This window comes from Aquarana catesbeiana, linkage group LG05 (assembly GCF_042186555.1).
Source record: "Aquarana catesbeiana isolate 2022-GZ linkage group LG05, ASM4218655v1, whole genome shotgun sequence".
Taxonomy (NCBI): domain Eukaryota; kingdom Metazoa; phylum Chordata; class Amphibia; order Anura; family Ranidae; genus Aquarana; species Aquarana catesbeiana.
Genome location: NC_133328.1, coordinates 181,255,898 through 181,269,948, shown reverse-complemented (window position 1 = coordinate 181,269,948; position 14,051 = coordinate 181,255,898). Strand labels below are relative to the sequence as shown.

The following is a 14,051-nucleotide window of genomic DNA, read 5'->3' as shown; positions in this document are numbered from 1 at the left end:
GAAAGCTGAAAATTGCCTGGGCAGGAAACGAGTGAAAGTGGTTGAACTGGTTAATATGGTGACTATGGACTTACATTAGGGTATATGGTAACTGTGCTCTCACGTTATTTTTGTTTATGCCCTTTTATGCTGTAACTAAACAAGGATAAATGACAGAGAGAGAACTAATCAGAATGTAAAGCGTCTGATGCTTCCTAGATTGAGTTAGTGACTTGGAACAGTATGAATATCCATCCCATTAAACAGTGCTTGTGTTAGAGTGAAAAAAAGTTAGAAAGTGTTACCAAATAACTATTTACTATGTGTGCAAAGCCTCCATGTCACGCACTGACAGTTAACACACACATTGGCAGCCATCTACATATTCATTAAAGTTTCTTGGAAGTAATCCAAACTCTGAAATGTTTTCCAAAATGATGCATGAGGTTTTAATGTTTTTTTGTCTGGTGTTAAGTCTTTACAATCTTCTCACATTTACTCATCAGCAAACTGTAATCATGTCAAAAGGACAATGTTTATCAAGATTTCTCTAGCCAAAGGTGACAAGCTTTTTGCCCTGGGCTTCGCCGAGAGCAGAAACAATGTCAAGTGGGCTTTTATGAACTACTGCATTAATTTATTTATATAGTGATTCTAAGCTATTCTCATTAATTCAAACTGAGCTGAGGGGACCCTCATTTAAGCTTTAAGCAAATTTGTTTTTTAAGAAACCCTTTACAAAAATATGTGAGATGTGAGCAATTAAACGCTAAAAATGCTGCACTGGACTCTGGAAATCTGTACTTTCTAAGGCCTCGCAGGAGCCGTTTGTCATACCAAAAGCATCCTCAACCTGTGATTTCATTTTATAGCTTCTGAAATCGATGGACCTCTATATGACTGTGGCTTGTTCACTCCCAATCATTTTAGAAGAGTGGTAATAATCAGCTGTATTATTTTGTCTCAGAAGTACATTTAGTTCCTGTGTCTTAGTTTGGCGTTAATTAACAACGTGCTAATTCTAAGCTGTGGGGAAAAGTAAATTTATCTCTTTTTTTCCATGCAGCGGCCCATTGCCTGCTCAGTGCTATTTAAATTCTGGAGCTATACTTGCTTGACAGGATACTGCACTGCTGCAGGCTACAGTTCTCACATAATGCTGGAGGGGTTATTACAGTGTAGAATTTCTAGGGAGAACAAGAAAGCAGACTTACCCCTTCCCGAAGGCATCTCATTAGCACAGTGTAAGCAGCCAAGGGAACAGTCCAGATCTCTCTGGGGTGATCTTTTTTTTCCTCCTGTAATAAAATACAAGGATGAGTGATAAATCACTATAAGCCAAGTTCTGCAGCAAATTGAAGAGTTAAAATTATTACACATAGTTTGCAAAGCTTACATTTGCATACATTAGTATGTGAACAATGACTAAACATTTTAGCACTTACATTTTTTTATTACAATGTGATGGTACATTTGCACATTGAAATCAGCAATATGGGGGGGTGTGGCCTGGGCATGGCTGAGTAGAGACACATTTTAGTGAAGCTCCCGGCCTTCTCCTATCTCACCCGGATAGATTTGCTCCTATGACTGCATAATGCTCTCTTCTAAGAAGCGTACAGCAAAGAAGATCAAAAAGACCAACAAATTGTCTCCCCCGACCGCAGCACAGGGGGAATTACTTAGGATATTTCAACAGCTACAGTCGGGATCTCCGGAACTCAAGATGGCGGCAGCTCATGCTTCCCATGCTTCAGGCTCTACACATGACATCCCACCGGCCTCACCTACGGGATCTCAAAGCCCGGAGTTCTTTTCCAATGTGCCGCCAACCCGATTGTCTGACCCACGGATGTCACCACAGCTGCCTTTGCTGTTTGGTGCAGAAGAAGAGCTGAGAACCATCCTTCAGGCCTTACCAACGAAGGCCGACATTGAATCTCTGATAGGCCGTGTGGAGGCGGCACACCGCAAAGAGATCCGAGCGGTCAAACAAGAAGTACACTCCTTATCTGACAGAATCACTGCAGGAGAGACTTCCATGTCGGCGATTAACCGTAGAGTAACGGCTCTGGAGTCACAACATAGGGCTCAGGCCGAGGCGTCGATAGGACTACAACTACACATGGAAGAAATGGAGGACAGGAGTCGCAGTGGCCTTCCTGAAGCTATGGGACCGGCGGACCTGGTGGCAGATATCTTCTGAAGGGTAGCGGGAGATCAAATACAGGGTCGCATGGAGTTCGACCGTATACACAGGGCATTGGGCCCCAGATCGGAGGATCCGGCCAATCCCCGAGACGTCATATGCCGGCTTCACCACTATGCTCACAAAGACATTATTGCACGGAAAGCATGGGAAACACAAGATCTGGAATTAGATGGAGCAGCTCTCACAATCCTTCCAGATATCTCTAGGGCTACGCTTCAACGCAGAGCACTCCTGAAACCCCTTTTAGACTTGGCGAGAAGACATAATGCTACCTACCGGTGGGGATTTCTTCTATCGGTCACCTTCCGGAAAAAACAGCGTTCTTTCACGCTCCGCTCTCCGGACACGCTACCTGCTTTATTTGATTTTCAATCAGCGGAGCCGATCGAGGGCCCGGACTGACTGGGCTTTATATCGAGACTTCAAGGCCGTAGAAGCAACCCCGCAACGAGCGGCGGATTACCTCGTAGACCTCCGAGGAATAGGAGACGATCCTGCGCAGCATCTCCTGAAGACAACCGGGAGGCGTGAGTATCTGCTTCCCACACGCATACCCACCGTGTCATCTCCTTGCGGTTTCTCCCCTATTAACTGATCCATTTATACAGGATGAACCCCTGTCCCCGTGCTCCAGGAGTTGAGAAAACCTCTTTACACGGCCCCCTTTACCCCCCCGTCTCCCGGCTGGAACTAATGGATGCTATGTTGGTATCTTGAGTGGAAGATGATTGGCACCCCCGGTGTTCCCGGGACTGCTCCTGAGGATTGGATTGTGACCTGCATTTAATGGTGATTCACATACACGCAGTGCGGAGGTGGGTCATCATTTGACTTAGATTGGGTCCCCCCCCTACCCAGACAACAGAGTTTAGCCTTCTTGTCCGATCCAGAGGGCATGTTGAAGAACCTGTTCCCCATCATTGACTCACATAACACTCAGGTGGGTTGTGGGGATACCCGAACTCATCCTCTGATGCCATCCTGATCTATGTCGAATTCCCCGTGGGGAACATATTAACACGCTTCATATACTAGACAGTATTAGTCCCCTTGCCTGTGAAAGAAAGGAACTCAGTGCCGGGAAGCAGGTCTCATCAGAAGTGAAGCATAGCAAATCATGGTTCCCCGAAGGTCAAAAAGAGAGACTTACCATTTACATGCTCTGAATAAGTTGCCTTTTTTCTGATACCTGCGTTAGTCTTTACATTATCTGTGAGGTAGACTGTGGTCATATCTTATTAATGGTTGGATTACTGCGAAGTTCATTTTGGACAATAACCACCGATTTATTCACAGGCTGAGGGTACAAGATGAGGCTATTGTGTAATCCTAGAGGCAGACCCGCAGTATTAATCCTTATAAGAGGTATTGGGCAATACGCAATATAGGTGGGTTAAATAGCGCAGTTTGTATACTCATCGTGTTGGTCAAGGAGACTAGGGGGAGGGGGGGAAGGGGACATGAGGCGGTTGGCTGGGATCAGGTTAACATGTAGCCAGAAACGCACTCTAGTCTGAGGGTTTCCCCTCTGTGCCGGCTTAGGGACTACATCCACCGCCGAGTGTTGTACCCCTCTTCGGAGGGCTCCGGGTTCGGAGGAAGGACCGGTGCAGGCGGTATGATCTAAGCTAGATAGATCCCGAACCGTGGCTGCATGAGGGTGGGGACCCTGTGGTAGATGGAGAGGTGGGGGGCTGGTACCCCCCAGAGGACCATCAGCCTTGGGGTTGGGCGATCCCTGAGAAAAATAGCGGAGAGACATGAGTTGCTCGGGGAATTCTTTACAGCCCCTTGCCAAAGATGTTGGTGGTTTCCCTCCTCAGTGGATAGGAGACGCGGGGAAGAACTAGGGGCATATTAATTAGAACTGCATTGGGGGAGTGGGATACAGGATAGCCCAGAACGGTTGGGTAAATGTTGCCGTTTGCCTTTATATTTCATTTTCAGTTGTGTTTTTTTCTGTAACAGTATTTGGTTCAATACTCTTGGTTCCATACTACCACTGTACATGTTAAATACATTCATTTGCTTCTATATTTGTTACCGAATTTTCTGCCTGGGTGGGTGGGAGGGGCGGGACCTTTCTCTGCCAGTCATGTACTAACTCCTCCCCCAACTAGGCCCGCACATATCCCTCTGATTTTGAGGGGTGGTAACGTGTGTATTCAAGTTATTACTTGTTAATCTAGTAATCTCAGGTCTTTTGAGTGGTGACCTGTTTTGTTCTTTTATCCTCAAAGACGAGGTGAGATTCTTCTTCTCCTCCTCTGCGTGGATCCTCTTTATCTATCCTTTGTCTTTGTTCATTTCTCTTTCTTGCTCCCCTCTTCTCTCTTTTAGTGCTTCTTCCCCTCTCTTTCCCACCTTTTAGGCAGCCAGAGCGATGGATTCTATAAAAGTAGTGTCGCTCAACGCGAAGGGCCTAAACTTACCAGAAAAATGACGGATGCTCTTATCTGACCTCCGGAAGTCCCGGGCAGATATTGCATTTATTCAGGAAACCCATTTTAAGCACAACAAGTGTCCGTTGCTTAAAAATAAATACTTCCCAGTGGCATATCACTCCACCAATACCACAGCCAAAACCAAAGGAGTATCTATACTAATCTGGAATAAGGTCCCCTGGCAATGCCAAGCAGTGCTCAGAGACCCGGAAGGATGTTTTGTGTTCTTAAAAGGGCTTGTGGGGGACACCACACTTACATTGGCGTCAATTTACGCTCCTAATGAACATCAGAGCACTTTCATCACTAACATTCTGGACAAATTGGGGGAGTTTACGGCTGGCTAGCTAATCCTAGGGGGGGATTTTAATGTCCTTCTCATCCCTTCCTCAGATACATCTTCTGGACATTCCTCGGTACCCCCGTCGCATAGAAAGCACATAGCTAATTCCCTGCACAGAGCGCAGTTGGTCGATGTGTGGCGTCTTCAGCATTCGGGGGAGCGGGACTACACTTTCTACTCGCAAACACATAAGCTTTACACCAGAATAGACTATTTTTTAATACCCCACACCCAACAGCACTCGGTTGTGGATTCATCCATAGGTCTCATCACATGGTCTGACCATGCCCCTATCACCCTCATGTACACTCTCACAGGGGCATCCACGTCCAGATCGAGGATTTGGCGGCTAAACGAAAGCCTTCTCCAGATCCCTGAAGTTTTAGCAGATGCGACACAAGCACTGACCCTTTACTTTCGGGAGAATGATCACCAAGAATGTGACCCTGGCGTCTTATGGGAAGCCCATAAGGCAGTTCTTAGAGGCCTGCTGATCAGACACGGAGCACGCATAAAAAGGGAAAGAAATGAACAGTTAACAAAACTCCTCGACGCCTTGTCTTTGGTGGAAGCACGCCATAAACATGCCCCGTCCCAGACCTCAGAGATAGAACTAGGAAAACTACGCAAACAAATTTATGACCTGCTTCACTGCAAAGCCAAAGCAGCATTACAACGCTGCAGACAAATTAGCTACGAGTCCGGCGACAAGTGCGGGAAGATTCTAGCCAGAGCAGTCCGGGAACAAAAACAAGCAGCCTACATACCGCAAATAGTGGGTCTAGATTCCCAGAAAGTCACACTCCCGGAACAGATATCAAATGTTTTTAGGGACTTTTATGCCAAATTATACAATCTACCGCATACCCCACCTTCACAAACGGCTATCAATGATTATGTACAATCTTCTCAGATTCCCGCTCTCACCACGGAAATAAGGGAGGAACTAGACTCACCAATTACCCTTGAGGAACTTCAAAAGCCATTAGTGCCATGAAGCCAGGAAAAGCCCCAGGGTCCTGATGGGTACACCACCCAATATTACAAAACTTTCCTGCCCCTCATAGGCCCACGCATGGTAGCATTTTTCAATACAGTTGGAGCAGAGGCAACCTTCCCCAGGGACACACTAAAGGCCCACATACCATTGATACCTAAAGAAGGTAAAGACCCATCTTCATGCGGGAGTTAAAGACCCATTTCTTTGCTGAACATTGACTTAAAATTATTATCCAAAATTTTAGCGACTCGTCATACCCACCAGAGAGGCTCGCGACAACACTATAAAAGTTTTAAATCTCCATGTGGCGAACGCTAAAGACTTCCCATGTGTATTCTTGAGTACAGATGCTGAAAAAGCGTTTGATAGGGTCAAGTGGAACTTTATGTTCACAGTACTTCGCCACATTGGCTTAGGTGACAAGATGATTAGATGGATAAGCAAGATATATTCCAATCCCACGGCGCAAGTGAAGGCAAATGGGTTACTTTCGTCCCCTTTCCCCATCGCAAACAGAACAAGACAGGGGTGCCCCCTCTCACCCCTTCTCTTTGCGCTCTCCCTGGAACCATTCCTATGTAAAATAAGACAAAATCAAGACATCCAAGGGCTCTCAATAGGTGGTACTCAATATAAAATCGCAGCATATGCAGATGATCTGCTTTTCTCACTGACCAATCCCACGATTTCTCTGCCAAACCTTCTGAAAGAATTTGATACATATGGTGCCCTCTCAAACCTAAAAATCAATTTCACCAAATCAGCTGCCATGGGCATTGCAATCGCCCCCCTTACCATGCAGACTATGCAAGCAAGCTTTCATTTTAAATGGACGACAGTAGCTTTAAATTACCTAGGTACAAACATTCCAATTGATATTAGACGCACATATGAACTAAACTTTCTCCCTATTTTATCTAAAGCTCGTGTCTTCCTGGAGAATTGGAGCAGAAGATTACATTCCTGGTTTGGTAGATGTAACCTCATAAAAATGTGCATTTTACCCAAATTTTTGTATCTACTCCAAGCTCTTCCCGTACATATACCGCACTCTTTTTTCAAACAAGTACATGCTTTATTTACCAGATTTATTTGGGCCAACAAAAAACCCCACATACGTAGGACAATGCTTTCACTTCCCAAACAGTTTGGTGGTCTAGCACTACCAGATCTCAGACAATACTGTCTGGCCACCCATTTGGGTCGTATCTTTGACTGGAGACCTAACGCGATGACTAAGCTTTGGGTACAGATAGAACAGGCTTAAACTCACATACCTTTAAATGGCGCTCTCTGGTGTTTTGACATTTTGCCCTCGGGATTGAAAACCTATCCATTAGTGGGTACCACACTAAGATTCAGTAGTCAAGGGGCCATTCAATCTTCTCTCACCTCCAGCAACTCCCCCTTATACCCGATCTTGGGAAACCCAAATTTCGAGCCGGGCATCCAATCCATTAAGTTTGAGTCCCTGAGACCACATCTCCCCTGCTTGGCTAGTTGGGAAAGGGACCTTAACCGCAACTTTTCGGAGATACAAAAACAAAAAATCATCAACCATGCCCTCAAATCATCACTGTGCACCAAAATTCAGGAGACAAACTACAAAATCATGGCAAGGTGGTACCTCACTCCCTCCAGACTACACAAATGCTTTCCGGCCACCTCAGATCGTTGTTGGCGATGTGGGGAGGGAGAAGGCACACCGCTTCACATTTTTTGGTCCTGCCCTAACCTACAGAACTTTTGGAGGGAGGTTCGTCGCATCACGCAGAAATTCACTGATTTTGTAGTTCCCGATGATGCAGCATTCTTCCTTTTACATCTATCATCAATCCCGATTAGAAGATATAAAAAGTCCCTACTACGCCATTTACTGAATGCCGCCAAGGCATGTATACCAATCCATTGGAAGCAACAGTGTTCACCAACCATTGCGGAATGGTTGCGCAAGGTGGATGAGCTGAATAAAATGGAGGACCTGGTCCTCACAGCGCAACATAAACGGGAGAAATATTCCGACACCTGGGCCATTTGGAATGTCTTTATTTACTCAGAAGAAGGTGTTTCTCTTCTGGGTTCATAGACCATTCGGCTAGCTTTACGGAATTCGGATTGTCATTTTGGGCCTACCCTCGCTCTGTCTGCCTCCCCCCCTTTTTTTTCTCCTCCTCTCCTCTCATCTCACTTCTCTTCTTCTGTATGTCTCTGTTTCAATACCTTTGTCTATCTTCTTATGGAAAATGGGAAAAGACAGGGAGGAGGTCCGTATGTTACTGGATACATGTGGAATAAAGGTTAGATTTTGATTCGTATGTTTCTCAACACTTTCACCTGTATACCTGAACAGGCAGTATATCACAACCACCTAAACTTTAACATATTGTCTGTGCTGTGTGAAACATTTACTGCATTTGTCTGAATGTATGTGTCATTGGGACTTCTCCCTTCGTTGAAGTTAAATAAAGATTATATTTGAAAAAAAAAAAGAAATCAGCAATATGTTTAGCCAATCATTAGTAAAGTCATAACTAGTAACTTTACATTTCCTGTTTCAATATATTTATTGAATTTTCAGTAAACATAACAAGCTTACGGTTTGCCCACACAGGGGTAGAGCTAAACAGTCACAGAAGACTGAAGAACAAGTACAAATAGGCAATGTATAATATTAAATCAGCGAAGGACTAGCCAAACCCAAGGAGGATGCTATTATTGCCAAGCTGTCCTCTAAGTGGCGACAATCCCCAAAGACTAGGGTGACCAGACATCCATGGTTTCCGGGAACAGTCCCTGGACTGAGGACACTGTCCCTGGACCAAATCTGTCCCCGGTTTTGTCCCCGGGTTGGATTTGAACAGGGGCCCCGGCAATTTCAAAGACAGTCAGCACAGAATTAAAAAATGCATTCTGAATTACACCCTCCTTCTCTGCTGCTCCTACTAGCTTAGGGAGGTGTATTTTTATCCATTATCTGTACCCCTTTCTGATGATCACGTGCTGGTCGGAGCGGAGGGACTATTTCTTCAGTTCCGGGCACATGCCCATTCCACTCCCGCTTGCATGTTCTTCTACCTTGGCTCAAGCCCCGGCCAGCCGCCTGTCTGCCTATCTCCTTGCCTTCCCCAGGGAGGAGTGAGACTTGGGAGGTTGGGAGGCTGGGAGGCGGCTCAGGCGGGCAGCGGTGGCGACAGGCAGAAAGAGGCAGCTCAGCTGACAGCGTCCAGCAGCAGGAACAGAGAGGGAAGCAGATCCGATCATGGGGCTGCCAGTGCCTTCAAGGCTTCAACACAGGTGTGCTTTGGGAGTGTCTGTGATTGTGGACTACATTGCACTCTGTCTTTCTGGCATCATGGATGGAATCATAACTAACAGGTAGCAGGCACTCTATCATGGCTCTGGCTGGCAGTGCTCTGTCACATAACATGGCTGCTGGGTGCTGATTTTGTTAACTTGTTGGTCATAAGTATCAGCACCCAGCAGCCATGTCATGTGACACACTGTGAAAGAGCCAGCCAGAGTCAAGAGTGCCTGCTGCCGGTGTGTTATTATAATGCTGATGATCTTAACCAGATGTCGACTGACCCATAGCAGATTTACTGCTAAAGGGCAGCTGCGCCGCACAGGATCATGTATATATACTTGATCATGCATTACTGGGTATCAGAGCCGATCAGCCGGTCCGGCGGACTTGATGTCCGCTGGTACCTGTCGATCGCTCTGTACACAAGCAGAACAGTTGTCTGCCGATGTAAACAATGCAGATCACCGTTCTTTCAGTATAAAAGACTTTGATCCTGTGTTCCTACAAAGCAGGGACAGGGATCTATGCCTTCCCTTAGTAAAAGCACCTCCACCACAGTGAGAAAACACTAGTTAGGCACACATTTAACCTTTTGATCGCCCCTGCTGTTAACCCCTTCCCAGCCAGAGTACAGTAACAGTGCATATGTTTAGCACTGATCACTGTATTAGTGTCACTGGACCCCAAAAAGTGTCAAAAGTATCACTTAGTATCTGATTTTCCCACCGCAATATCACAGTCCTGCTTTAAGTTGCTGATTGCCGTCATTACTAGTAAAAAAAAATATGTCTCAGGATTTCATTTTAAAAATCTGGTCACCTTACCAAAGACAAGTCTCATCTAGAGAAAGAAAGAAAGAAAGAAAGAAAGAAAGAAAGAAAGAAAGAAAGAAAGAAAGAAAGAAAGAAAGAAAGAAAGAAAGAAAGAAAGAAAGAAAGAAAGAAAGAAAGAAAGAAAGAAAGAAAGAAAGCACGGACAACACCTATAAACGACCATAACTGGTCGGAGGCAAAGATGGGAAACCGTAGCTTATCCAGGGTTCCCAGACTTTGAGAAACTTTGGGTGTGAATCCTTAAGAATACTAGACATCTGTTCATTGACCATCATAGCGGTCAACCAGGTTTTCACAGCCTGGAAGGCAACCGTAAGAGACTTCCAGGCCTGAGCTATGGTACATTTGGCAGAGATAAAAGGAAGGAAGCCAATTTCTGCTTCTGCTACTATTTCTGCTAGGACAATGTAGGAGAGCCTTGTGAACTGCCACATAAAACAATGTCTACAGCAGGCCAAAAACTTTTGACCAAAAGCATATCAGCCATGGGCACGACCACCATATATGCAGAACGTCCCCATGCTGACCGCAATTCCTAAAGCATCTGTCGCTACTACCATACCAGGACAGGCATGAGCAATCTAAGGCAGGACACAGTACCACCACAGGAGAACTTTATAGACAGCTTCAAGAATTGTGGTATTGAAGAAACATTTCACCACCACCTTCCATGCCTTGCTTCAACCCTCCCCCTCAATGGAGGAACTCCCACTGGGTCACATAGCAAAGGGATGTTAAGGATGTCCTACTGTTAAGAGAGGAATAGTGTGTCGAGATGAGGCCAGGAGACCCCGGTGAGTGCTGGCAAATGTGATCGAAGGAAGTATTATGATACTGGTATGTGGAAGTATGACGAAGGGTCGAGATCCAATGTCGCAATTGCAAATAATGGTAATGTCTCCGCAGTCGGATTTCATGCATCTCCCGGAAGGCCTCCCAGGATGGGAGTGAACAGGTGGTTAGAAAATGATGCAGCCTCATAAAACCATGGGTGGAGAGGATGGTCTAACCCTGGGGGGAAAAGGTAATTATTAATAATTGGCAGAAGGGGCAAAAAATGGGACATCGGGTTACCTGAATACCAAACAGAGTGCCACGTCTTCAGACTGTATCATGATAGGGGTCAATGTCGAGGGGCGCAATTTGTGGGGAAGCTAGAGTATCGCTTGCAAGGAGATCAGAGCACAATTGGGCAATTGGGATATCAGACGTAGCATGGAGCAGGGTAACTTCACATTTTCAAACAATTTCTGTGGTAATTTTGTAAAATAAGAAACATGGGTGCTTTAATTTGCATTAAATATGATCTTTGCTGTTTTCATTTATTGAATTATGCCCATTTATTGAATTATATCCCATTACAGTATTTAGTAAAATATATTATTAGTCTCATAAATATTCTTTGATGTTAGGTACTGTATGTGCTGGGATGCTTATAAACAATAAACAGCTTCAAAAAGGACCTATACAGCTTCAGATAAAAAAAAAAAAAAAATCTAATATGTAACAACTTTCCGATTTGTGCAGCATGCCTATCACACTGAATTATGATTTTTAGTTTATCCAATACTGCTGAGGTTTGAGTGTTTTTGTATATATCTGTATGTTAAAGTGCACCTGTGCCAAAACTACGGACAAGCAGTGAAAACTTTAAAACGTGCCCTTGCTGACCTCTCTAGCTGCAAGTAATGTGAAGTAATTAATTGTCAGAAATAACAAGTAAGACTGAAACCCAACTTTAGAGTCTGTTTCTAAGAGCTTACGGCACCTGTTAATGTAGAACTATAGGCATTTTCTTTTTTTTTTCATTTTGGATAGAGTAATGCCCTGTACACACGATCAGAAATTCTGCCAGCAAAAGTCGGATGTGAGCTTTTGGTCAGAAATTCCAACCGTGTGTATGCTCCATTGGATTTTTGCTGGCAGAATTCCAGCCAGCAAAAGATTGAGAGCAGGTTCTCTATTTTTCGCTCGGAAAAAAGTTCCTTTCCGAAAATGCGTTCGTCTGTATGCAATTTGGACGCGCAAAAAATCACGCATGCTCGGAAACAATTTGACGCATGCTCGGAAGCATTGAACTTCATTTTCTCGGCTCGTTGTAGTGTTGTACGTCACCACGTTCTTGACGGTCAAAAGTTCAGAGAACTTTTGTGTGACAGTGCGTATGCAAGGCAAGCTTGAGCGGAATTCAGTCAGAAAAACCATCCAAGTTTTTTCTGACGGAATTTCTGATCATGTGTATGAGGCATAAGGGAGTGTTATAACTCCATCAGATTTATTTTTGCCATCTGAAATCCCTGCAAATAAAGGGAATCCTTTGGAACCCCAGGTCACCAAAACTAGTGTCCCCATTGGAAGGTTTCCCTCCTATTAATTTTCTAGAGATAACCCAAAATTTGATATCTTCTTTTACTTTCAATCGTAACGGTAAACTCTGTCTCTTAACCACTTAAGGACCAGCCTCGTTTTGGATTTTAGGTCTTTACATGTTTAAAACAGTTTTTTTTTTGCTAGAAAATAACTTATAACCCCCAAACATTATATATTGTTTTTTTTCTAACACCCTAGAGAATAAAATGGCGGTCATTGCACCGTATTTGCGCAGCAGTCTTATAAGTGCACTTTTTTTTGGAAAAAATTCACTTTTTTGACAAAAAAAAATAAGACAACAGTAGTTAGCCCATTTTTTTTTATATTGTGAAATATAATGTTACGCTAAGTAAATTGATACCCAACATGTCACGCTTTAAAAATTGCGCCCGATCGTGGAATGGCGTCAAACTTTTACCCTTAAAAATCTCCATAGGCGACTTTTAAAAAATTCTACAGGTTGGATGTTTTGCGTTACAGAGGAGGTCTAGGGCTAGAATTATTGCTCTCGCTCTACCGGTCGCAGCAATACCTCACATGTGTGGTTTGACCGTTTTCATATGCGGGCGCTACTCACGTATGTGTTCACTTCTGCACGCGAGTTCTTCGCTTTAAATTTTTTTTTTCTTATTTATTTTATTTTAATTATTTTTTCACTGTTTAAAAAAAAAAAAAAAAAAAATTGGATCACTTTTATTCCTATTACAAGGAATGTAAACATCCCTTGTAATAGAAAAAAGCATGACAGGTCCTCTTAAATATGAGATGTGGGGTCAAAAAGTCCTCAGATCTCATATTTACACTAAAATGCAAAAAAAAAAAAAAAATCGTTTAAAAAAGTGACAAAAAAAAAAAAAAAAAATGCCTTTAAGACAAATGGACAGAGCTGACATTATGACGTCGCTTCCGCCCTCCTATGGTATGGAGACGGGTGGGGGCCATCTTGGCCTCACTCGTCTCCATACCCAGGAACTGACAGGTCCCGATCGCCTTCGCCGCTCCAGTAAGCGGCGGAGGGTGAGGGAGAGGGGTGGTAATGGTGATCTCGCAGCGAATCTGCCGCGGAGACCACCATTATCGGAAACACGACCGGCTCCTGTAAAGATGGATACCTCGGTTGTAGCAGCAGCTGCTGCCGTTACCCAGATATCCCTCTTCAAAGTGCCGATGTATATGTACAGGAGTCGGTCGGTAAGTGGTTAAAAAAAAGGCTTTGCCTTTTGTTGTACTTTAAGGGTGGGCAGGTTACAAGGATTCTGGTTCTACAGAAAATAAGAGAATTATTTCAGTGTTTTTGTTGTGAACTTTGAAGATTAATTTCTTCACACTTCCAGAGTTGCAAAAACATTCTGTTTCAATCGTTATTAGAATTTTGAAAAGAACACAAATAAAAGGATCACTGTGCAGAGCAGCAAACAGTCCTTGCATGCTCTGTATAGACAACAAGAAATGGTACATAAGTGGGGGGAAACAGAAAAGAAAATATTGTCAATTGAGTTAGGTCTTCTCTAAGGTCACAGGTGAGCTGAAAGTCAGCCAGTTTCCATCGAACCCACTGTTTTTGGA

General features: G+C 44.1%; 1 protein-coding gene across 2 annotated transcripts in view; it reads right to left on the bottom strand.

The window, feature by feature from the left end:
* The window catches only part of LOC141144583 (serine/threonine-protein kinase ULK4-like), a 1,176,078-nt gene that overhangs the window by 842,432 nt on the left and 319,595 nt on the right, over nucleotides 1-14,051 (bottom strand). For both annotated transcript variants that reach the window (XM_073630414.1, XM_073630413.1), the window contains exon 19: nucleotides 1,194-1,277. In XM_073630414.1, the coding sequence (XP_073486515.1) occupies nucleotides 1,194-1,277 (84 nt within the window). The remainder of the gene's footprint in view (nucleotides 1-1,193; nucleotides 1,278-14,051) is intronic.